We start from the raw sequence: 26,345 nt of genomic DNA on the forward strand, positions 1-26,345 counted from the left end.
CTGACCCTTACCGTCATTTTGAGTCTCAAAATATGCCTTCAAACTTGAGGGGATCAGGATTTTTGGTCCCCACAAAGATATGAATACACGCTCACACACACATACACGCAAAACAAAAAGCGCAGCTCCACATATTCAGACAGATTCTTCATTTCTGTCAATGCATCCTGTGTTGAGCATAAATATGAGGCTGCCTTTATTGCTGGCTTGACCTTTACTTGACAGTAAAGGATCCAGGTAATGGATATAAAACAGCCGCTTCATTATTTCTACAGGAATATGAAATAAAATAGAAAACATGCAGACAAGAGTCAAGAAATGGAAGAATCTGGCATTTTACACAGTTTTGGTACATAACTATGGCATTTCTGTCAGACTCTTATTTAAAGACAATATCTTATTCTCAGCCACATGATGGCAGTCTAAACCTACACTACAATAACCATCTGACCATAGCTCACATTTACAGATGAGGTAGTAGAAAAATGAGCTGACTGCAGGTTTCGACCAACCTTGTAAACAGTCATGGCAATTTGCATATTAATGAAGAAACTGACAGCTCATTGTTCGCCAGTGGTGCTAGTTTCAGTTACTGTGCACATGTACTGTTTATAAGGTTGGGGAAACTGAAGAAGTCACATGGATAAGTGACAAAATATTTCTCCCACTTAAAACGTTACATCCAGATGAACAGTATCAACTGTTTGTGGGGCTTTGTGCTTTAAGGAAACATTTTAACCCCAGAGGGTGTGGTTTTTTTTTCCAGGATGGGAAAACCATTATCCTCATGAAAATGCTGGGAATCACATGCTACAGCTCCCCCCAAATTGTCACTCGTCAGTGACTAAAAGTGGGTATTTAGATAAATACCTCTAATAACTCAATGGCTGTTAGTCAGCTAACTAAAAAACTGCACGACGTAACTTACTTTCCATAGAGCGAGGCTGAGCAGGGCTAACAATAAGAGTCCTCCCAGCGTGCTTCCAACGATAATCCAAGTAGGAATTCTGTAATCTCCCTCCTTCCTGATCTCTAGTATTATCTGTTGGACATGACAACACATAAAATTTGTTTTCTCTTAAGCACGCAGGCTGAATTGTACACACAGGCAGTGATAAATGGTATTTTTGGCTTAAATATATAGCTTTAAATAAATATGATTTTTGCAGAATAGCATAACGACAATTCATGAATTTTGATAAAAAAGCGTTTTCACAGACCGATCAAGTACATCCATTCACCTTTTACTTCCACAAATACAGTCTCTTTAAAAAAAAAACAAGATAATAGAGTCTGACAGTTTTAATGACCAATAGATGGCAGCACAGATTAGTGTTTGAGTCCTGACTCATACATGTTGTGCCGCTGGTCCTTTCGGTCCCTAAGCACCACACAGCCATGAGTGCTCCAATACTAACATTTACAGTGTGATTATTCCCTGTTTCAGTTCTGTGCTCATGAGCGCAGCTGAAGCAGAAACTTTGTTTTCTTTTCATTTTTTAATAAAAAGAGGTGCTTGATGGAAAATTTGTTTTTTTCTTCTTCTTAGTTTTCCATGAATGGTAACATCACATACGAGACGCTATTTGAATACTTAAAGTCCACTGAAAGAAATTTTAACAGCTGATCTCGAGAACCGGGCACATGGTAAGAATAAAATCCAGACGAGGACAGAAGCAATTTAGAGCACTGGTTGTTGCCGACTCACATGTCTGACAGGCCTCTCTTCATGTAAAAACATGGGGCTGGAGGAGGGGAGCTCCACTGATGCACTGGTCACCAATTCCAGGATTTTAAACTTCAGCTGGAGAGGAAATCAAAACAAGCAGGCGCATTTAACGAACAGATGACACAGCTACAAGCACTGCAGAGCCAAAGTTTTGTAAAAAGTGATAAATAATAATTCATGCAGCCATTGATGAGGTTTAAGCTCACCGCGTGTAAAGTATCTATTCTAAGTGCTCCAGTGATTCTAAAGGCAGCGTCTCTGTAGTAAGCCACATTGACTGTGCATTGAATTGGAAGAGTTAGTGTGTTGGATCGGTTCTGTGGGAAGAAGCAGATCGAAAAAAAAAAAAAAGTTAAGAAAATAAGTTGAGAATTAAACTTTTATCTGGGAAAGAATTTGATAGGTTTTATTGACTTTACCAAGCTGGAGAAGCGTGACAGGTCTTCAGGTGATGCCCTGCTCTGTGCCACATGCTGAGGTGGTAAACAGTGCGTACCATCTCTCTGAGGTGCGACATGGGGGTAAGAAATTCCTCTTAGTGCAGTAAAATGTTATGTTTCCAGAAAAGCAGTGAAATAATATGCTGATAAGCTGGAGCTTATTAGATCATGTTACTAAAAAGAATGATTATTGTTCAGCAATTAATGTAAAGTAAATGTAATGCACTGATAATATGTGATTAGGTTTGGACGCTGTGTAGCTGAGGTTAGTCTGTCGAGCTGACTCTGTCCTTCTTCTTTTGGCTGCTCCCTTTAGGGGAGTCCACAGCTTCATCTCACCCTGTCCCCACATCCTCCTCTGTCACACCAACAATCTGCATGTCCTCCTTCGCTACATCATTTAATCTTCTCTCTGGTCTTCCTCTTTTCTTCCTGCCTGGCAGCTCCATCTTCATCATCCTTTGTCCAACATATCCACCCTCCCTCATCTGTATATGTCCCAACCCTCTCAGCCTTGCCTCTATTACTTTATCCCCAAATGGCTCAACCTGAGCTGCCCCTCTCATTCCCAATTAAAAACATCAGAGGCTGAACCTCCAGACTCGAACATGTTAAGAGTTTCAGCATGCTGACCTTGTCCAAAATTTTAAGAAGACCTGTGAATCTGTATTATTCCAGAAAAACTTTCCAGAAATGATGAACTTCAATAGTAGAACAGGTCTGCTCAGGTCAAACCAAACAATCTTTCCCCTAAACAGTAGCAATACCACCACTGCTCTTCTGTTGTTATTTACCGCTGATATTTATGTGAGTTTTAGCAGAACAATCGCAAGTACCAACTGACGATACAGGGTAAATGCAAAAAAGTAAAAAAGCAGCATAGGTGGAAAGGAAACTAACTGAAACCCAAGTGGCAGCTCGTCAGCTCCAAAGTGCCAAAATCTCACTGATTACATTATGTCAAAGCTTAGAGTAACAAATGATTTAGTCCTAGCCACTCTAACAATTACGCTGCTAATTGTCTGCAAGGCATCTTTTATGCAGCGTGTTAATATTAGCCACTGTAAGCGTCTGTTATCACACCATGGAGTGCTATAATATAAAAAAATCTGCCACATGTCCCTCATGTTCTGTTTTTGTATTAACTGATAGACAGTTTGAAGCTCTGCACACACCTGGTTAATATGGAAGTCGGATATCTGAAGGAGCTGGTTGCCGTTTTTTGTCATTTCTGGGATCTCGATGTTTAGCTGCAAATCCTTTACCGGAAAGTATCCAAGATTCTGGATCTAAGGCACAACAGGGGGAATCGTGTAAACTATTTCCAAGCTGTACTTTGAATTAAGCTCATGGTGGTGATAGAACTGGTCTCACTTGGAAGGTGAAGTTGAAAGGAGGACCGATGATGCCTGGCTCCTCCAGTGACAGCTCTGGTTTGATTTCATATCGAGTCGGATTAGAATCCCTGTCAAAGCAAATAAAGAAAAAAGTAAATAAATAAACAAGCAAACAATTAACATAAAGTTCCCATTCCGGCTGCACAACTAGCGACTAATTTCCCCCACAGTTACATTCAGTATCTTCCAGATTATGCCAACACAGTTTGTTGTAGCCCACTGCACTTCTAAATTCCTCGCTTGTATTGTTTGGTAAAAAACAAAACAACAACAACAACACCCACCCCCCGAAAGCTGACTAACCTGGTGAAGAGAAGGTCTGCCTCGTACTTCAGCGAGTAATAGATATCATTGAAATTATCGGCTTTGCTATTTTCTTCACCGTCACTGTTGAAAAGACAAAAATATTCCACAAATAGAAGTGATGATCTTACAGCGAGACGCTTATCCTTGTATTATTTTTTAAATATCTTTGTTGATCATTAAAACACAGAACATTTGTCTACATGCAAAGCAAAAAGTAATTGGGATGCCAATAGATATAAAGTGATGTCCATACCTGCTGGCCTCCAGGATAACCCGGAGATGGTCAAGGAAGGTAGTGCGACTGAATTCGAACTCCAGGCGAAATGTTACCTACAAAGAAGAGGAAGTAAAGATTAGAAGCACACACTACCCATTTATTGCTTTTCCTAAATTATATTTCATCTTGCTTTAACAAAACTCTAAAGTACTCCAGATGCTATGCTATATAGCATTCCTAGAATAAAGGACACAAAAGAAGTCAAGTCCGCAATAACCTACTATAATTCCTGGGCTTTGACCCCAGGCAGCTGCTTGCACAGTTGTTGCTGCTTAAAGAGAGCCTGGGAATTTCCCCTCAGTTGAAGACTATGTCCACTACATACACACACATTCACTCACTCAAAACTTCCAGTGGAAGCCAGATTCAGGGCAAAATAAAAGCAGAGCAGTAAAAAGGAGACAGCCAGAAAGAGGAATGGGTATGTATCAAAATTGGAACCCAAGTCTGCAAAGGAGGCTTGATTGGCAGAAGAATGCCGATCTAGGAGAGCAGAGTTTAGCTGAGCATTGTTTACAGTCCTCCATGGTGTAATGAAATCATGAAGGATCCAGTCTGACCAGACTGGAATGCATAACGAGGTTTCCTCCTTCCCTCTTCCATATAGATAGACTCATTCTCAAAGCAACCACAGATTTAGCACAAATATAATGATCTCGTTGCGTATCATCTTGTCCCAGATGTGGAAAATGATCCCGGTCCTCCTTTGTTAGTCCTATCGCATATCCTGGTGAAGAATGGTTAACCTTGACTTCAGCCCACTGTTTCTTGAGAAGGATGGCTGGATGAAACACAAACATAGGAATCCAGACACGCGCACACGTGCACACACACATGCACACACACAGTTGTTCTGGGTTTTGAGGGCGTGATTGTCCATGGTTGGAGAATGTTCGTGCATCTGCATAGCTGAACACAGAAATTCAAACAGTGCATGTTTCTCCTCTTCCTCCTCTGTGTTTCTTCAGCCTGTCCGCCTCCTTAGGCCACATTCGTTGTCAGTCGTCAAACCGCTAGTAACTAGAACCCTTCTCTCTGCATACACCCACAAAACCTAAAAACACATTTGCTTCCACGATCACGTGCAAAAGGAATCGATTTTTAGACGTCTTGTCGCTGTTGGTTGTAAAGTTTACTGAACAAACTTGTTTTACACGGGTCAGAATCACCTGGTAAGATCCAAACAAGCGTGATAACTGGCTAATTTAAAAAGCTTGCACTGAAGTTCCCACTTTCCTTCAGCTCTACGGTGGTTTAGGCTGGCTTGGCAGTGGCACTGGTGTACAATCAGCCTTGTTTAACTCTGTGCCACATTCTTAAAAGGCTCTCGACCAGAGCACATCAGTTTTGTGGCTCTGGATGCTGTTTAGGGTCAATGAGTGGGTATGAATCATTCAGTGAGCTCTAAAGGGTGACCAGGTCTGCTCGGTTCAGTTGCTTGGGAGCATTACATAGAAATTTGGGTTTACTTGTTGCCCAGGAGATCACCATTGTTTGCGATAATCACATGGTTAGGACATTTCATGAACTCTTTCAGTCACCTTCAGTCCTTCATTCCTGCATTATTAGTCAGCAGACTTTGTTTCAGTATAGAAAGCTGAAAGATTATTGTTCAGATGTCAATGAAAAACACATTTAAAAAAGGGATAACAGCTTTTAATTGCACTTACTGATGTACGACCGGTGTCATCCCTATCAAAGTCAACACAAACATCACCCTCCTAAAAATAAAAAGTAATGCCTTGCTGTAAAATACCCCGGAAAGTGCACAGCCTCATAAATATTGTTGACTTTATAAGCCTGTGGAAAAGCTTGGTACAGCAGAAATGAATGTGAGAATCACTAACAGATGAGGAAGGAGAAATGCATCTCGGTGTCTTTCGTTCAGTCTCACCTGAATAATGCTGAGAGAAGAGCAAGTCTTATCTGTTGTGTTTACCCCGTTGCTAAGATGCATCTTCCTAATGCAATAACAATTAAATGTGATGTTTTTATAGTGAAAAGAAGAAGAGGGGTCCAGACTGGCTGATTTGTTTGTCTATATTTGGGACAGCTACTTTAACCTTTAAGACACGAGTAGCTGTTCCAACACGAGACACGAGAAGTCACTGTCATCATGAGTGACGACAACGGATAAGCTATGAATGGTGTCCTAGAATCTCCATATTGCACTTTCTTTCCATAACACTGGTATGATTTCCTCCAAATGACAATGCGCCCTCTTTCTTACATTGTGGAATTTCATTCTTTACATATAAAAATACAACATGATGTCAAAGTAGTCCAGGTACTTTGATCCAGGTACTATCCCTGCTGCTTTGCTTTTCAGTTGGATTCGGTGGGTGGATAATCATGTAGGTAAACAAGCACATTTAAGATGAGAATCTCCCGTTCCAGCACATCCCAAAGGTGCTGTGGAGGCCACTTAAGTGCAGTGAACTTGCTGATACAAAGGATAGATTCATGTTTTCAAGTTGTTTCGACCAAATTCTGAGTCAACCATCTGAATGTTGCAGCAGAAAAAAGACCAGGCAATATTTTCCCAATCTCCTACTGCCCAGTTTTGTTGAGCCTGTGTGAGTTGTGGCATCCACTTGGTGTTCTTAGCTGACAGGGGTGGCGCGCAGCGTGTGGTCTTCTGCTGTTCGTCTGTTCAAGGTGTTGTGCATGCAGAGATGCTCTTCTCCATACATCGATTATAACAAGTGGTTGTTTGAGTTTCTGTAGTGTTTATACAAGCCTTTGTCCTCTGACCTCTGTCATCAACATGGATTTTCACCCTGAGAACTGCTGCTGGCTGACACATATTTTCTCTTTTTCTCTGCAAACCCTAGAGATGGCTGTGTGGGAAAATCCCATTAGATCAGCAGTTTCTGAAGTACTCAGGACCAGCCCCCCTAACAACATCAGACATGTCACATTCAAAGTCCATGCCAACAGTTGTGTTAATGTTTCAGGCTTGTGGCATTCATCAGAGCACTGATGAATATATGCAATATGATATGATGAAGGGTACAGGGCTGAAACATTAGCATGTTAAGTTGGTGTATTTGATATTTGTTAACTGAGCTGCTGCCACTTTACAGGTTGCTCACATATTTGCATTAACGAGCAGTGGAACAGGTGTGCCCAATAAAGTTGCAGCACGTGTTCGTGGTCCCCAATGCACTTCGTGCTCGCATTATACATGAACAATGACGCATTCAGGTTTAATACGGGACAGGTCTGGGGAACTATGTTTATTATTACATATAAATGTGCTTTCTGAGGATGATATTGTTCTCGTAAACATGTTTTGGCAGAGTTAAAAGCCTGGATGAAACATACTAAAACAGCAGTTGGCTGAAAACTCTGGAGAAGAGCAAAACAGGCAGAACATACAGAGCCAACATCTGGCATCTCCACCCCTTCTCTTCTAAGCAAATACAACCCGATGAGCACAGGCAGAGATACTGAAAGAAAATTAATGCCGATTTCTGTTTTGACATAGGGGTTTGAGTTCTCTCAGATTTCTAAATCCTGAAATCAGAACCCAGACGAGGAGCAAGACTTTAGTTTCTTCTTGAATGATGAATTACTTTATACTGGTGTTTCGCATCAATTTTCTCCAGTGGCACCAACTAATCTTATTTGGGAATCGGTACAAAAACTGGCATACGGATGAATTTCACTGGGCTGCATCAGCTTTATGCTTTTCCAGACACCTCTTCAAAAACACCTAAAACATTATAGTGTAATAAAGTTACAGCTTTTCAACCTGAGATGTTTTTTAGTTAACTCTCCGATGGAAATGAACCCAATTTATCCTTTTGCTGCCAATGACAATAAGCCTTATCTTATCTTATTAAAAAATCACAACGACACATATGAATTACGTGAAGAAACATGGTTAACTCACCTGTGTTTTGGCCCTCATGAAGGGTGCGCTGACATTGCAGAGCTTCTCGTTCCTCAGTTTGTCCTGACTGTAGCACTCTATTTTGATGTCCGAGTTGTCCTGAATGAAAAATGTCACTGCTAGTCATAAATGTAGAATTTATTTCGCCTTACCTGATGGTTAAACCTCGGACTCTTTGGAGTAACATAGACCTTTTAGGCTATTTGAGAACATCTGTCCTGATAAACCACATGAAGAGTTTAAGGTCATGATAACACACCTTGACAATGAGGCTAGAAAAGTGCAGATTGGGTGTGTAGGTGATGTTGAGGCGAGCGTTGTATGCGTTCTCTCCTTTGTTCTCCAGCCGAACATCCACCACCATCCTCCGCCTGGTTGCCTCTAGCACCCTGAGAGATCCCTCCATCTCCCCTTCACTTTGACGGCGACAGAAAGCACCACGAGACTGTACGGACTGTGCACAGAACTGTCTGGGAAGCAGCGAGGAAGGAAGATATCGCATTATTTATTTACTCGTTGCGAGTGTGCAAATAAAATTTGTCCCACTGTGCGACTGTAGGCATGGTGATGAATATGCGTATACCTACTTTGGAGTCATCAGGTCATTCATGCTCTGCAGCGCCAGGTCAGGGATGCAGCGATCGTCTTCGTCACAGCCGTTCCAAAAGGGCAGCTTACCAAAGAGACAAGATCTTTTTACATCAAAGGAACTACTGCTGCTTCATATTTCACCCAGATGATGATTGATTTTCCTTGTTTTCTGTTGTATTCTCTTTCTCAGGAGGCTCATATTAATCATGGCCAAATTATCTAAATATTGAGGTCAGTATATGTGTTAAACATCTACTGCTCAAACTACTTGGTGGGAGATATTTTTCTTTACAGGCATACAGCTCTGAAAAGCCTCATCCACCTGCTGTCCAAACCTCTTTGAACTATGCATTATGCAAAGCTAATAGCTATGTAGCTGTGTAGCTGAGCAGCATGTTGAAATATAGGACATTGCCAGATTGTCTCTTACCTCAGTCTTCACCACAGTAGGCCAGCTGTCATCTAGAACTGGTGCGTTTTCTGGATCTTGTAGTGCCACTTGTACAGTGAACACTATGGGTCTGGCGTAGTCTGTTGTTTCCTAATGTAAAAATGTTATTTTCAGAAATTAACCAGCAGATTTTCTGTATTATGACACTTTGTCTGTGACACTCAAATATCTGTTTTGCTTTAAACAAGTCTATAGATGTATGTTTTAGATTTTAGCCAGTGACTAATAGCCATAGTGATATTTTCTGAGCAATTCTGCCAGAACTGTTTTGATTATGAAATGATTTGTAAGAAGAAAAGCAACCAAAATAACATTAAAACTGAATCTCACCATGACGTAAAAGTAGATGTGTTCGCAGGTCTCTTCTCCCGGAAGGAGGGTCAAGTTTTGAGGCTGCATCTTATTCGGGTTATCCAACATCGCCCGAGGATTGTAACGTTTCTCCGCGATAGAGACATTGTACTTGATCCCTAGTGGGTTGTAGGAAGAATTAAGATATTACATTTCAATATGAAACCGTGAAAAATGCTGTTTGTGTTTTTAAGACAGACACGCTTCTGTTCTTACTTATGTTAGTAAGTTATGTTAGTACAGAGTAATTGATAAATGGCAGCAAAAGGAGATGGTAAATGACATCATTGTAGCACTGCAATGCAATATCAGCTTGGCTCCTAACATACGCTACATGTGTGACCAACACATATAAGAATCCAAACCCTTTGGCCTCAGTACTGACTCATTTCCAAACCGGATTGTTTCAGAGGCTTTCATGGCATGAGGAAAAATCTACCAAGGCTAAACTCATGCATGTGTTATGTTTGAGGTCAGCTAGAGAAGCTGAAAGAGCTGCAGAGATCTTAATATGTTACGCAAAAAAGATCCGTGCAGATAACGGATATGACATTTGGAACTTTTTCTGTCCCTTTCACCACATCGCAATTACCAGTAAAAGTTTTTCCTCTTTAGATGAGGAGAACTGCAAGTTCCAAAGCAATTTTTCATCCTCAGTCTTTAACTTGTACTTTTCCACTCTGAAAAAGTGTTGAGATACATAGCAACGCAGTACGCAGTAAGTCAGCCTGTCTGTTTAAAGAGCTCGCTATAAGACACTCTAAATAGATATTTGCATAAAAATGAATGGCTGAAAAAAAGAACCATTTTATGCAACAGACCACAGAGATTTCACAAACAGCAGCACATCTGCCATCCATTACTACCCAGACACGACAATGAAAGGAAAATTAAATAAACGTGTTCCACTGTATGCAACCATGAAGGGTAAGTTACCTCCCTCTGTTCCTCCTCTCCTCTGTTTTGGCACATATGATAGATATGATAAAGATGCCACGGGGTCAAGAGGTTAACTCAGAACATGCTCCACTACACCTCTCCTTCCTCCGCCACTGAGCCCTGCTTCACTGTGAAACTGGACCCCGTCATGATAGCTATTAAAACAAACTGCGAGCTGAAAAAAACGCTGCACTTAAATGCATGTGGGTTGCTTTTGGTGGCACAGCACATTTTTGCAGACTTGAGTTATCTGGGACCTTTCACCACCATCAAACAAATCTCTCTATTTTGAGGAAGCCGAATGCAGCCGAGCAGAGATAAACTTCCAGATGCATTCCTAACAGTGCTCGCGCACGAAAAGGAACATTTGATAGCGCCACAGTGGCTCAGACACGGTGGTTTTTTTGAAGGCAGCAACATTAGCTTTGGCAGAGAAACAACAGTGAGATCAGAACCTCTTATGCTAGAAAAGAAACATTTTACTTTGGCACCATTAAAAGTAAAAGGAGTCGTCAGAGTTTTTATGGGCAGCCATATGCTGAAAAGTGCATTGAAGCAAGGACATGAAAGATATATAAATATATGCATACATGAATTGCCTTTTTTCACTTGAAACCAGTTATATTTCATCTTGTCTTGAACAAATATCCACATTGCTGAACTATTAAGTAACTATGGGTCCAAAATATACATGAATACTGTTCAAATACATCAGAAAAAATGATTTGATAATGACGTGATAATATCCAGAGCCACTAACGTATACGTCTTTTTTGTCTCAAAATCTAAAACTGAGCGCTCTACTGTGAAACAAGTTTGTGTTTTTGTCTTTCATAAATCTTTTTTGTAACCTGTCAGTATTCTCGGCTGGGTAATAAGTAGTTTTATTCACCTTGCCAAGTGCCAATCTTGTCATGTGGAAGAACTAGAGAACTTTGCAGTGGATTATTTTTGCTGGCTTACCAATTTCCTGTGTGGGAGAAATGGCTGTCCTGGCTGTGATGTTGAAACATACAATGGCTGACATGCAGGTCACGTCTTTGCCACCTCTCTGGCAGTCTTTCACAAAGATGTTGATCTTACTGGGCTCAAACCTCACAGTGGTATAAATACGAACAACGCTCTGGGACCTGTGAGGGCATAGAGGGCGTGACAGATGACAGACTTTTAAAAATTGCAGTTAAAATGCAAAACCAAGGATCATGAAAATCTTTCAATTAATTGCCAAAATAAATTTATAGGAATAACTACAATGTCTATTTTATTTATTTATTTATTTTTAAAATACTGACCAAAGTAGAACAGCAGCACCGAGGGAACCTACAGCCAGGTCCACTAAACCATCATCGTTCATGTCCATTACGCCATGGATGCTACGGCCAAAGTACTGCAGGCCAGGAGCCAAATCTGCAGCTGCTATTCTCTAAAACAAACACAGACGGTTCACAGTGACAACAATCAATGCTTACAATAATCTGCTTAAAATTCAGTGCACTCATATATACGATTTTGCAAATGAAAACAAACTTTTTGCAAAGCTCCAGTGTTTGAGGGGTTGGGTTTTTATTAGAGTGAATATTTCCTGCAAATATTGTCTTTGTTACCTACAAAACAAACAGTCCTCTTCCATGGAGTCTTCTATGTTACTGCCATTTTTTCTACAGCATCTCTAAACAGACAAACCAAACACTGACTCTAAAAACAGGCTTTTACCTGTTTTCTAATGGAAAGTTGATATCACTTGATTTCAGTTGGGAACCATACTGCTATACACCAATAAATTTTACAAACTGGTCCTTTAATAGCATAGGAGTATAGGAGTATTTAATAAATACAGAAATTACAGAAGGGTCACTCATAATAATTAGCTTACAGTACATGCTGTAAGTTTCACCTACTAAGATAAAGTAGATTTTAACCCATCTGTCTATCCATCCATCCTCATTCACTTAATTCAGGGTTGCTGGGGGGAGTTTGAGCCTAGCCCAGCTGTCATACGCCAGGTAGAACCTGCCAGTCTGTCACTGGGCTAACACAGAGACAGACTACCAACCCCACATTTTTGTACCGTGTGGAGAACTCACACAGACACAGGGAGAACATGCAAACATACTGTGCCACCATGTCTTTCAGCTTTTAACCCACCTCTTAAACTTGCTTTTAATCTATCATTTAATCCAAGTTTTACAGTTTTACAACTTGTTGCATATTTGCACAGTCAGTGCATTCATCTAAGCTGTTATGAGTAGGAAGAATCAAGACTTTCACAGGTTTTCGCCACAGTGAAATATACATAAATCCACGGCTGCCCAGCTTTGGGAAGGTTTACATGTATGTGCTACAGTGTAATGCACCACACCACCTACCTGTTTATATTTGCGTAGTATTCTGTTTTGTTGGCTAAAGAAAATATAAATGGCTCCTTTATGCTCATCTTCCAATGGAGCTCCCACCACCAAGTCATTGAACCCATCACCATTCAGATCAGGGACAGGAGCGAGGGAAGAGCCAAAGCGAGCGTTTTGGACACCGTTGTGAATTTCCAACGATCCTTCAAGGAAGAAACGATTCTGAGGGGGAGGAAAAAAATGACAGTTGTAATTTTTACTCCTAATACAGTGGTCTTGTTTCTGTCTTGGTTCCCACACATAAATATCTAGAGGCTACTGTCCCATGGGGGAGAATTTTAACAGTTTGTTTTTATTCACACAAACATTCGTGACTATCCACTTTGTTACTGGTGTTGATAAATAGACATTAGCATTAGTGGGGATTCCCATAGTGGGGGATCTGGCTGCTCATCCCCCCCAAAAATCAACTACAATAAACAGAGTTAGTGAAATAAAACACTGTTAACCACAGCAAGAGATCAGAATGCTTTTCATTCCTTTCCAAAGCTGGATTCTCCCCCTAGACACCAGCCCATGTATTAGCAACTGGAGTAAATGACTGATCATGAGAAGTCTGGATTATTTTAGAGTTATTTGGATATTTTCGAGCCTCGCTTTTGTTACGTTTACTCACATTCATTAAAGGAATTCTTTCAAAGTCATATTGGCTTGTTGCATTGGTTTGTTTTGACTGTCTTCATGACCTCTTCTTTGCTCAGTTTATCACAAACTCTGAGTGGGCCAGAGACAGCAGACAACTGCTGCACTTGAATAATAATCTTTAAAGCTGACCTTTGTATGAGAAATAATTTGGCTGAGGTTTGTATGTGTCATTCCAACTTACTCACACTGTAGCACAACTAACAGCACTATAGTTTAAAGCAGTGTTTCCCAACCACTGTCCCACGGGATATAGGTGTGCCGTGAGAAACGATCACGTGTGCCATTGATGCTTGTCTGGTCCCAGTCAATTAGTACTCTAAGCGACCTGCGTGAGTAATGGGCAGAACAATTACATTCTCTACCACTAGAAGGCAGTAAAACTACCTGCTCTAATTAAACGGGTTGCCAACTGCCAGTAAAACAGAAGAAGACCAAGAATACGTCACATAACAGTCATCCTCTGAGTGAGAAAATGCAGCGGGTAATAGCAAGAGATAAATATTTGAAAAGAAAAATTAGTTAGTATGACCTGGGTCCTGGAGAAAATTCTGACCTAGATGAAGACAATAGCATGAGTAGTGGTCAGAAGAAAGCAAAAAAGGTATACTGGGGACAAACCGAGCATATTCCGCTATACCTGGTGCTCGGGGAAAAATGTATCAATATGCTTTTTGTGACAGTTTTGTTTGGTGGTGTGTCGTGTGATTTTTCAAATGCGAAATATGTGCTGTGGCTCCAAAAGGTTGGGAAGCATAGGTTTAAAGCAATGATGGTTTAAAGGGTTAACGGGGTTGACAGAATGGCTGATAATTTCGATAATTCAACCAAAACATAATCATGACCAGAGATGGGCAGTAACGCGTTACTTACGAGTAAAGTAAGGGATTACTATTGCAAAAACTGTAATTAGATTACCGTTACTTTCCCGTAGGAACGCTGCGTTACTGCGTTACTAAAACCGTGATTTTTTTTGCGAGAATGTCTCATGACAGTGACGTAAGCGAGTGCGACGTTCGTGACAACAGCTGTGCGCAGATCAACAGTGGATCATATGAGTGCGGGAGAGAGTATGAGCGTGCAGCCTTTAAAACGTGGAAGTACTGACCCTACTTTGAGTTTGATTCCATAAAAAGTGACAAAAACATTAGTGTCCGTTGTGCGTGGGAAGAAAACTTCTTTTTACAGCGAAAAAAACCCCCCTAAACTTCCAAGCAAGCACCGAGTGCGCTATGACGTAATGGGAAACTCACAGAGAAACTCGCGGATTCTTCCACTGACCGCTGCGGCACACCTGCACCAGGGTAAACCTCCACTCCTGCTTTACAGGTGAAAATAGAGCAACAGGACCGCTAGTCTTTGATGTTATTTATTTTCTGCTGTGTTTTACTTGCATCTATTTGAAAGAGTGAGTGTAAACACAAACACACAAAAAATATTTTATTTTATGTGCTGGAATGTGCAGAAAATAAGTTTAAATGTTAAACAAATTTCTTCCAGTCAGAGAATGTTGCATATAATAAAATTTTTGCTTGATGCATAAAGTTAAAAGGTTAAAACTAATAAAACAAGATTTAAAAAGAGACGTTTCCATTTGATTACATTTTGATTACATTGGATACTTGTATATGGGCGAAGGCACCAACAATGCTGGACAATGCCATGTTTCTCTGCGCTAAACTAGCCTTCCTGCTGTCCAGACCTGTCGGCAACAGAAAACATTTGGTGCAATTTAGCTCTCACGGTTCCTAAATGCCTTTGACTGTTATTAAAACTAAATTTCTGAAATCATTGGAGCAAAATATTGTTATTTATATTCATAAATAGCATACGTAGATATAAATTATATCTACGTATGCAAAGAGTTCCAATCTTTTTGTAAATGAAGAGCTTACTGTGTCAAAAAGCCATTTTTACAAATAGCATGCAAAAAGTCCCAGTGTACCATATGTTCCATTTAACAGAATAATAAATGCCTTCAGGCTCAGCACATTTCTCCATTAAAAGGACAGATCTGCTCGTTAAATCATCCGCAGTTCATTTATTTAGGCATCTCATAATAAGAGCAAGGACGTTTTTTTGTTCTCTGCCCTCGGTCCAGCTGCGTTTGTTGTTTCAATTACACCAAAACATCTTTAGTTAACCAATCATGTCGTGCTCTAAACAGAAAAAGAACCAATATTTTCTTCTAATCAAACAGAAGATAAGGCTTGGCAACGCTTCAGTGTTTTCTGCATAAGCCTTTAATTCTTCCTGTTTGAACTGAAATATCTTAAACATCTGGCAAAAGAGAGAAAACATGGAGGAATTTCACCTTCGGGCAGTAAAAGAACTAAAGACTGTCATATAACTTTAGTATATTTATTCTGACGCTCTATTCTTAGTAAGTGTTGAGTCAGATGGACGATAGTCACATCTATGAAAGCAACCACCCGACTGGAACATTTTTCAAAGAGGCAATCTGACAGAATGGAGCCAAATAATGGAGTCGATCAGTAGTCATGCATATCATTGCTCCACTTGGCATCCCTGATCATAACATAATTCAGGGCTGGCAGACGAAACATGATATCACTTGTTTTTCAGTTGAATAAACGTGAAAGGAGTTGATTTAGGATGGTAGTTTTAACTTCTCGGCTACCTGATGTGAGCATGTGTGACACAGAAGGAGATTGATAGAGAAACAGGGAAAAATACAGTCAGCAGTGTTTAAATGTGAAACACATGGCTCAACCAGAAGGCCGTGAAGGGTCATAACCAGTCTGTACTGGCTTAGGAGCAAGTTTAAAAAAAAAAAGCAACCATTTTTCATCGGCTGCCAGATTTTAGGTAACTTTGGTTAGATTTGGACAGAGTTTTCTTTACTATTTATTTCTGTAATATGGGGAACTTTACATCATTTTCATCATCCCATCTGCATCAGGCAAACATTTCTTATAAGTGAAGTCATACTAGTCTATTCGTTTAGATGATACTCGGGATAGTGTTTTAAAATACAGGGAGAGAACTGCATGAGACAAAATCATTGCCAAAAATTACACACAAAATAAAAATAAATATATAACAAAGGAGAAATTTTGAAATTTCGCATTCGTTTGTGTTTTTATTTTGTTTTCATTTTGTGATTTGAAATAAATTTCAGTTTGTTTCCAGAGTCCGTTTAGTTTAAGTTTAGCTTCTATTAGTTTCAGTCTTGTCTTTATTTATTATTATTGTATGGAGGATATATGTCTAACATCAGAACAGCTACTACAATACACAGGGGCGATCGTGGCTCAAGAGTTGGGAGTTCGCCTTGTAATCGGAAGGTTGCCGGTTCGAGCCCCAGCTTGGACAGTCTCGGTCGTTGTGTCCTTGGGCAAGACACTTCACCTGTTGCCTACTGGTGGTGGTCAGAGGGCCCGGTGGCGCCAGTGTCCGGCAGCCTCGCCTCTGTCAGTGCGCCCCAGGGTGGCTGTGGCTACAATGTAGCTGCCATCACCAGTGTGTGAATGGGTGGATGACTGGATATGTAAAGCGCTTTGGGGTCCTTAGGGACTAGTAAAGCGCCATATAAATTAGAGATGGACCGATCCGATATTACGTATCGGTATCGGTCCGATACTGACCTAAATTACTGGATCGGATATCGGAGAAAAATAAAAAATGTAATCCGATCCATTAAATATCACGAAAGCACCTCGCAAAACTTGCAACACGCCGTAACTCACCTCAGAACGTTAGCAGTCGGAGCAGTATGCATCACGTGATAGAGCAGCTGTGGCATGCGGGACCTGTCGGTGGTCTGGATAGCATGTGGAGCTTCGCTAGCAACCTGGCATTTCATCTCCGACAAAGTTATCCCCGAGAGAAGTAAAGCAAGTGTGTAAGTCCATCTCTGAATGTTTGTAAAGCATTCCCACGTTAAGCTTAACAAGCGACTGCCTCTCCGGCTGCTACTTCAATCGTGAAACTGCTTAAATGATCAGCTGATCGGCTTTTCTGTCGCGAGTCCGTGTCTCTAGTTTGCTTTTGGCCCACGTTGCACCAGAAAGAGGAAACCAGCGGCTGAACAACAGATGACCGTTTAAGCTTGATAAGCTGTTGTTAGAATTTATTTATTATTACTTTCTACTCGAGGATCTTTTTCTACGTAGCTGACGCTGGTAACTGTGCAGGGGCGGATCTAGCAAAGTTTAGCCAGGGGGGCCGATAGGGCATGAACAGGGAAAAGGGGGCACAAAGACATACTTTTCTTTCTTATTCTCATTTAAAATGTCGAGCTTTTAATAAATAATTATCTGACACCCAAAGTTTTAATTTGATGTAAAATGAATAGAAGTCAATTACTGTATATAGTGACTATTAAGTCTAATATATACCCTAGTAAGCTATAGTACTTTTTACTTTGGGAAGGTACCATCTGTGCAGTCTGCAATTTTGTTGAAGAAAGATGTTGAATCTATTTAATATTTCTTGAAAAATAATTGATTTCTGTGCATTTTTTTTCACACTGCATCAAATTAAGGTTGATTACGTCGATTAAGCATCATGAGGTGGCGCGTGAGGGGTGGTTCCCTATTTTTTATTTATTTATGTTTGTTGTTGCTGGGAGTTGGAACCCTATTAGTTAGGTTGCTTAATATTTACGCTAAGTACTCTTTAAAATACTAGAATAGGGAGGATGGTGTAGGTCTAAGTTTATTAGATTGATCAGTATTGCTGAACTATGAAATATTTTTTTTGTATACAGGTATAACAGAATAGCTTTAGTGTAGTTGTTGTTTTAAACTTGAGTATGAACTTGCAGACTTGCAAAATGCAGCAAGATATTTTAAAAAACAGTTTTGTTGATTAAAAAACACTATATCGGATTCATATCGGTATCGGCAGATATCCAAATTTATGATATCGGTATCGGTATCGGACATAAAAAAGTGGTATCGTGCCATCTCTAATATAAATACAGGCCATTTACCATTTACCATCCAACCGATACATCACTTTTGTATTAAGCCTACTGTAGCCTCCAAATTACCAGATAGGGGATAGAAGTGGTAACGATAGTGGTTAGAAATTATACTAAATGTCATGGTCCTGACTCTGTGGACTCAGTGGTTTTTTTTTAATTATTATTATTATTATTATTATTTTATTATTATTATTATTATCATCATCATCATCTTGGTTCTAGCTTATTCTGATGATGTATTCTGTCAGTGTTTCCGGTTTTACTTTGAAGGTCTGTGTCTCTCGTCTGCTTATGTCAGTTAAGATCCGCGAGTGTATTGTGTGTTTGCCTGTGCTCGTTGTCGGTCCGTCGGCATTTCTTGGTGTTTGGCATCTCTCTGCTCATCATCCCGTGTTATTATGGTTTTGGGTTTGTTCATTAGTTCTCCCAGTTTAGGTTTTTGGGTAGCTCCTCGTTCATTATTTCCTGTTTTTGCCACTTTGCCACCATTGTCAATAAACGCTCACTCGCATCACAGCCTTTGCCTGCATTTTGGGTCCTTCCTCCACAAACACCACACGGCTTGCCCCGCAAACTGTGACACTAAAAGAGCACAGAGTGACCTCAAAGTGAAAAGAGACTCCACAGAGCTGAAGAAGATTGAGCGCTTTAATTCTGCACACTTCATTTACAAGAGGCGTACCATTAAAAACAAAAGAAACCTGACCACTGTTGTTGTAAAGGCTCACCTTTCAGCACACTCACTTCACCAGATGCACCTTGTCTCTTTTCCTCACCTTTGATTGGGTGTGCTGCTTGCCCTTAATTGCACTCACCTGTCACCTGTTATATAAGGACTGCACTCACCTACAGCTCACTCTTTCACTCCCACATGGGGCAGCAGCTGAGGTGAGTTTCTGTTTGAGTCTCCTGAGTTCATGCATTATTTTGAGTTACTTAAATCACACTTTATTTCCTTTCAGAGATCGCAGTCCATGTGTGTCTTTCCTTTATACGCGTTATTCAAATAAAACGAGAAACCTGTAAGTGATTGATGACTGTTCATTCTCATCCTGACCGGATGAGCCATGATGGTAACAATCTCCAACCTCCTCTGAACCTTCCTCCAAAACAACTGTGGTGCTCTCAATCAAAATATTAATTATCAAGTAATTAAAGCTTCTTTCAGCTTCTCCTGTACTCACAAGCAAATAATTTACATACTTTATTTGGCAGATTTTCACACCAGATGTCATTCTTAATGAAACATTTCCTTCTTACCACTGATTTGTCTCCTCTCAGTTGCTAACCGTGTATCTTTCATGTGTGAGCCACTACATTGGAGCTTCTATATGAAGCAAAGTTAGAATAAAAGAATATGCTGGTCATCCTTTAAAAAAAAATAATTTTGGTGTCTACTAAGTGGCCAGCACTAACCTTTCTAAAATAATACATTCCTGGTTGCTGAGGATTGGTCTCTGGACAATTAAAAATGCATTAGTGCAGAATCACATTTTTGACTATAAATATCAACTATATGAGCCCAGCTGCATTTTTTTTTTTTTTTTTTTTTTTAAACCAAGGAATTCCAACTTAAGAAATTTTCCAGGACGATATGACTGGGCAGCATCCTGGAGCGACACCTGAATCAACCACATTATTAATTATCCAGAACATGTGGCATTTCTATCCTGGTGAAGAGAGACTTTTTTTTTAACATGTGATTTCTGTTTGTTTAGATTTTAAGCTGCCACCTGTGATGTGGTTTGGGGGTGCACTGGATATTTAAATACCCCTTCTATGCCTGTTCAATGGATTTGAGACAGCTGAAGACATTCATTATTCCAATGAGCATGACAGACCTGGAACACCGGGAAATTTCCTTCTATTAAAGAAAAGTTCTCGCCTCCAAATGGTTTGCTGGAAATGGGTTCAGAGGAGAGAGAATACTTTCCTCCTGAGTTCATGCTGCACATCAAATAAAGTCGGCACACTGGCATGGCAGGCTGTCATTTGATCTGCGCATTTAATCTGGATAAGATCATGTGTCAAATGTTGACAGTGGTGCTGGAAACCAGCAGAGTGTAACTGGGAAATCTGGGGATTGAACATGTGTCGACCCAGTTCTGTGCAGTCGTTGGCTAACGCTCGCGTGCATTTATATACCTACCAGCTCTGTGACTCTGTAGATGTAGACCTTTCCTTTCTCCAAGCCTGCGCTGAAGAACATCGGTGCTGACACCAGAAGGTTATCAGTTATGCCGTCTCCGTCGATATCCACAGGTGCAATCTCACTGCCATAATAGGAGCCAATCTGAAAGAAACATTAGTGCGTGCAGTGTGAAGATCTGTATGATTTATCAGTTTAAAAGCATTCAACCAGATGATGACATTGCCTGCATTTAGTTTGTTAATTAAATCCAATCACCAATGACACAATATACAAAATAAAATACTCTTAAGTTGTGGTTTTTGCACCACATGATGTTTGGGTTTGAAGAGTTGCTCATGAGCTCGAGTGGCTTTTGAACTTCAATATTGTCAGCAAATGGCAGCTTGCTAGTGGTCAAAAGTCCTGACACTTTTGTAGAAGCTCAGACTGTGGGAGCTTTCCAGAGGGAGCGTAGATCAGTCACCGAAGTAGATAAAACATCATTAGAAACATCTGCCTTGTAAATTTTTATTTTTTTGTTCAAGACTTCTCAGCTCAAGAACATTTTCTAAAAAGAAACATCTGCTATTTTGGATGAGCTGCTGCTGACAAGGTACAATGTAAGCTGCTGCAAGATCACTTCAGGCTTGCAGTCTGTGAACCGCTGCCAGTTCTGAGTGTAGTGGTCATTAACACACGGAGCCACATCCCCTTGAAATGATGACCGTCTTAAAACGTACTGTGACTCAGACGGATTAAATTCATAGCACATGATCTGTAATCCAGTCGAAGTCGTAAAGTTAAAAATGATATAACAACAATGACACCAAGTGAAGCACAAAATCATAAAAAACAATGAAACAGTAATGGAGATTATATACAGCCTTTTCTGAAAGGGTACTGCATGTCATGATCGTTTTCCCATTCATTTGATCAGATTTTATAGATTATTGAAAATCCAATGGTTTTGAAAGCTAAATTTGCAGGATATACTGGGTAACAAAATGTCTTTAACAGAGACAAAACAGTCCATCCCTTTGATCTGAGATAGAGTCCTGCACTGCCAGATGTGATCCTGATTTTTATACAGTGCTATACACATACACCACTGCTAGAGTTTATTAATATACACCCACTTTTGTGTTTTATCTATGAGTTTGATGTTTGAGTGGGTATCATTTAGGAATGGGTGGCATCAAAGGATGACGTCCTGTTCTAAAACCTTAACCAGTTAGTCTGCATATGTAAGGCAAACTGTGGTTGCTATAGCCTCAATGACTGTTATACTTCCAAGACCAATATTAGGATTGCATCATTGCATCAACTGGCATACAGCTGCTTAAGTATGAATCAGTCGGTTTTTGGCTGTGGATGCTTCTGTACCTGCTGGCCTTTGAGGGAGTGGAGGATGGTGAGGTTGCCTGAGTTCTTGAGTGTGAATATGATCACTTTGCCGGTGTGGTTAAATCGCGGAGCACCCGCTACGAGCAGACGACCATTTCTGGCTGACACCACAGACGTCACAGTGTACCCTGTTTATGTAAAAGAAAAAAACATGACGTATAAAAATGCAAACACCACTCACAGACTAAAAGCTACCAGAGTATGCAGCTTATACGTATCTTTTTGTAACTATCCGTTCTGTATGGCTCTTTAAAAGTCTTTTTTTAAGTGATCTTTATGTAAATTTAAAGTATAAGGAACAGTGGAAAACTTTATGTTCAATCTTACAGCAGTGATTTGCATGAGTCAGGGAAAATGACGATAGTGATGCAATTTGAGGACTTAAATCTCAGTAAGCTGGATTCAGTAAAAGCTGGTGTTCTGGTTTCTCAGGTTTCTCCGATTTCATCTTCTATTTCATTTTGTCTTTCCCCACTAAAAATTCCAATTGCTCGCTGTATACTTTTCCACCTTCATCTCCCATCTTCATACCTCTCTTTCCCCCAGCTTTAACTTTCTCCCTGTCTGTCCAGAATTCTCCTTCCACCTCATATTACGATTCAGACTAGAATGCCTTCTATTGGCGGCCTGCTGGATAAGCTCAGAGACAAAACCACTGATGGCAAAAGCAGAGGCCTGTGGTCATGGAGTGGAGATGGAGCTGGATATGGTGAAAAGCACTGGAGAAATGGGTACACTTAATAGAGATGGTTTGCAGCTAAAACAACTGGTACTATTCCACAGCAGTCATACATCTCAGCACCAGCAAAAACAAAAAAAAGGTTGGAGCAGAAACTAAACACCGATAAGAGAAAATTGCTCAAAGGTTCTTTGATCTAAAAATAACATTTTTCTTTCCTGGATTTCTTTTATCTTTTCAATCATTTCTGTAAAACGTGTCCAGATTTTTCCACTTTTTAAAACTCCCTTAGGCTGTTGCAGTACTTACCCAAGTAGGCACCGTGGTTTTTGAGCTCTTCGGGAAACTCCTGAGCGTAGGACAACTTAGGAGGGACCACCTTCCCCTGTCGTGTTTCCTTCAATACAGCTCCGTTCCAATCATAAGCCCCAACAGCACCCACCAGAGTCCCATCCTGTATGTGACGTTAAGTAGTTAATAAATGGATGTGCATGCATGTACTTCATTCACACAGCAGAGCAACAAAGAAAATCCTTCTTGTGCTGCACATGTTGCATATAGATGCAGCACAGTAATTTCTGTGTGACGATGATTGTGAGGACACAGTCATGGAACATAAAGGTTTCCAATCAGCATTATGTGGCAGAGTCTGAGTGTTTGGCTCACCTTAGCTAGATTAATGACCGTTCGACTCACTTATGGTGAAATTTAATCTGGTGATAACTCTGAGGGGAGTTATGAACTTTTTGTACTACTTAAAACAATACCAGGAAACTCTAATTAGGATATACAGTACCTCTGGCTCCCTCCAGCAGGTCATGGGATAACATTCATGCAGATATCAGGATAACAGTGGAAAACTTTCAACCTCACAAGCTCTTGCACATTTACCAAATGAGTTACCATACTGAAGGTATTATGGTCTGTGGGATTTGTGGTGTTTGTTTTTGGACTTTACTGCTATTAAGCGGTTTGACTTTTTCATGGTTATTCTTACGCTCTTAGGTTCGTTTCATTGTTTCCGAGTCGAGTTTGTGATTCTTGTTTTTATTCCTGGTGCGCTATCAGACACTGAACTTTTGGTTCCCATATTTTCTATCTTCTAGTAATGATTCTTGGTTTTGGCTTGTGTAAATTCTTAAAATCATTAAGCAGTAGTTCCTCTAGTGTTTCTGTTTGTGTCTTGCTCTGTGTGTCTTTTTTCTCTGACTTATTGTTAAGGTCTGTGTCTGTCCCATGGATAATTTTTTATCCTTTTACTTTGAAGGTCATGTTTCTGTTGTTGTTCCTGTCTGTCCTCCCCCGACTTCACTGAATGGTTTCACTTGTGTCTCATTCCTCACCTGTTTGCCATACCTGGTCAATTTTCAGTGTATTTGATGTCCTGTCCTCCCTTTATTCTTTATCATATCACCTGCATGTCAACAGTCAGGTACTCCTCATTTAGCCTGCTTCATTTTTGATTGCTGTTTGTTGGGATTTGTGAACTCTGCTTTTACTCTTCCTGCTGTGAGTCTGCATTTTTCTCCCCTTGTGATGTGAAACCTAACAGAATGTCTCTATTTAAGCAACAGCTTCAGACAATTTAGACACTAATCTTTATCAGCTCGACCCTCTTTGTCGGTAAACATTTTTATTAAACGTTCAAAATAAAAATGGATTTTCTTTCTTATATTAAATGTACACAAGTTTTTCCAGAGCCCCTGTTAATTCTTTTTCATTTTTTGGGCTCTCTGGTATTGCCCCTGTGGATTCTTTTGCCCGCTGAGCAACTATAACAAGCCTTTCAGGGAACACAAGTTTATCCTAACCTCATATTTCCTGTTATCCCTGAACTTCAGAGCTAAGTACTAATATAAAATAAATGAAAGCACGCATAGAAACCAATCAGATCTCTGCTAAATATGGTATTTGTAAGTTAACATTCAATGAAGGAAACAAAGCTGTAAGTAGAAATCAGCTGTAGCCATGAGGAGGGACTGAGGGGCGATTTTCTGTATTTCGTAGTTCACCATACTTTGTATCAGCGACACTGAAATTATAGGGTTCCTTGGTTCAGTCGGCCCATTTTTTTTCTCTCTCGCTGTACAGAATATGCCGACAGCACACTTTCCAGTATTTGAGCATGAGTTGGAAAGTTTTCTATTTCTTCCTAAAAAACGGAATTGTGTGCTTACCGCGCTTGCACTACGTCACTCTGTAACAGCAACGTTATGCCAGTGTGGTTATGTGTTTTGGTCAAAACGGTCTCCATGGCATATAAATGAAAGTCCAAAACAATTCAACCTCATAATCCAGTGACCTATTTCTACTGCAGATTCATTTTTGGACATAAAGTATGCCTTGCTTTTATTTTGAGATTGCAACCCTGTACTCTTGTACTCAAGATAGTCAGAGCTGCACAAACACACAGCTTTGTACTGGGGATGTACATTTTATCCCAGCTAAAAAACAAGTAATGGATATTCTGAAAAGTATTAAACACCAGAAACAGTTTTTGTGCAGATATGATTTTTTCTGTTTTAATATTAACTTTTATTTAACCAGCAAGTAAAACTCATCAGTTTAAGTATCCGTCAGCACAAACCTAGACCCGTCTTTTTTAGAGGGGCGAAACCGGAGCTCCTTTAGGAATCCTTTGCTAGCATAGGGAGAGTATTCAAACCACACAGAAGCACCCTGTGTGGATTTGAACTCAGGAGCCTCTTGCTGTTAGGCAACAGTGCTAACCACTGAGCTCGAGCGCTGCTCAGAACAGAAAAAAGGCACACTGAGAAACTGCTTTATAAGAAGTTGCATGGGACGGCTAAAAAATATGTGACATACAGTAAGAACCCTTCCTAGCTGGCACTAGTTCAGCAAAACCATCGGGGACCTTAAAGCAGTTTTTCTCCTTTAAAGCACGGACATTCTTTCCAATGTTATCCTGCTCTCAGCACTCTGAATGGCGATGTCAAGCATCTTTGGAATCCAGCCTTGTGGACGAAATTTCCAGCTACCCCTGCCACCCAGCTGCAAAGGCTGCATATATTTATTTTTCAACATATATATGTGTGTGACATATTTATTTCTCCCTTGATAATCCTGCTGTTAAGGCGAACTGGAAAAAAAATCAAAGCAGTTGCATCAGCCAATGTCTCTAATGAGCCAGAAAGCAAGGAATGAAAATCGATGAATTGGTACTGTATGAACAGCAGCTGGAGGAGACTGACTTATCGTCCTCCTCCAGCTGTGTGTAAATCCAGCACACCTGCGTCTATCTGCTCTAAGATACAATCAATGTCTATAGTGAGTAAAAGCAAAAAAACCTGAGCCAGTCTACACCACAACTGTCTCACTTTTGTCTCAGCGTTTCAATAATATGCTTCCTTAGGGAGCGAGGGCTGTCTTCACTGCATAGCTGAAGTGGAAAAAGGGCCTGTTTCTCTTGTCAGTGGCTTCTAAATCAGGGTGACCTAAACCTCCAGGGCCACACATCACCTCAGCACCTCAGGAGGGACTGGAAAGTAATAAATGACAGGTTTTGGGAAGGAGTTATGATGGACCTGAATTTGAGACGATGTGTGTTGTCCTACGCAGTGACAGATGGTGCGAGACTAGGAGGTAGCAGAAGTTAGACTTACCTCAAGGCTGTGAGCGGAAAATCCAGCCTGAGACATCTGGAGGCCAAACGCCGTCCCATTCTTACTGGTTCCTGTGTAAACAAGTCAGTTTTTAGAGTTTTGAACCACTGCAGCGGCACAGACATTTT

At 40.4% G+C, this 26,345-nt stretch overlaps 1 protein-coding gene across 6 annotated transcripts in view; it reads right to left on the reverse strand.

Moving 5' to 3' along the window:
• The window catches only part of itga11a (integrin, alpha 11a), a 57,261-nt gene that overhangs the window by 4,135 nt on the left and 26,781 nt on the right, over positions 1–26,345 (reverse strand). For all 6 annotated transcript variants that reach the window (XR_003271974.1, XM_026162744.1, XM_026162768.1 and 3 more), the window contains 20 exons: positions 26,218–26,288; positions 22,904–23,048; positions 21,895–22,043; positions 20,530–20,673; positions 12,746–12,949; positions 11,672–11,802; positions 11,343–11,509; positions 9,420–9,559; positions 9,069–9,179; positions 8,635–8,720; positions 8,307–8,517; positions 8,048–8,146; positions 4,126–4,202; positions 3,870–3,953; positions 3,544–3,634; positions 3,345–3,458; positions 2,149–2,232; positions 1,936–2,046; positions 1,709–1,804; positions 929–1,042 (listed from right to left, as the gene is read on the reverse strand). Coding sequence is in view for 5 of the 6 variants with exons in the window: in XM_026162744.1 (XP_026018529.1) it covers positions 929–1,042; positions 1,709–1,804; positions 1,936–2,046; positions 2,149–2,232; positions 3,345–3,458; positions 3,544–3,634; positions 3,870–3,953; positions 4,126–4,202; positions 8,048–8,146; positions 8,307–8,517; positions 8,635–8,720; positions 9,069–9,179; positions 9,420–9,559; positions 11,343–11,509; positions 11,672–11,802; positions 12,746–12,949; positions 20,530–20,673; positions 21,895–22,043; positions 22,904–23,048; positions 26,218–26,288 (2,429 nt within the window). In the remaining variant the exon portion in view is untranslated. The remainder of the gene's footprint in view (positions 1–928; positions 1,043–1,708; positions 1,805–1,935; positions 2,047–2,148; positions 2,233–3,344; positions 3,459–3,543; positions 3,635–3,869; positions 3,954–4,125; positions 4,203–8,047; positions 8,147–8,306; positions 8,518–8,634; positions 8,721–9,068; positions 9,180–9,419; positions 9,560–11,342; positions 11,510–11,671; positions 11,803–12,745; positions 12,950–20,529; positions 20,674–21,894; positions 22,044–22,903; positions 23,049–26,217; positions 26,289–26,345) is intronic.

Source organism: Astatotilapia calliptera, chromosome 1 (assembly GCF_900246225.1).
Source record: "Astatotilapia calliptera chromosome 1, fAstCal1.2, whole genome shotgun sequence".
Classification (NCBI taxonomy): Eukaryota; Metazoa; Chordata; class Actinopteri; order Cichliformes; family Cichlidae; genus Astatotilapia; species Astatotilapia calliptera.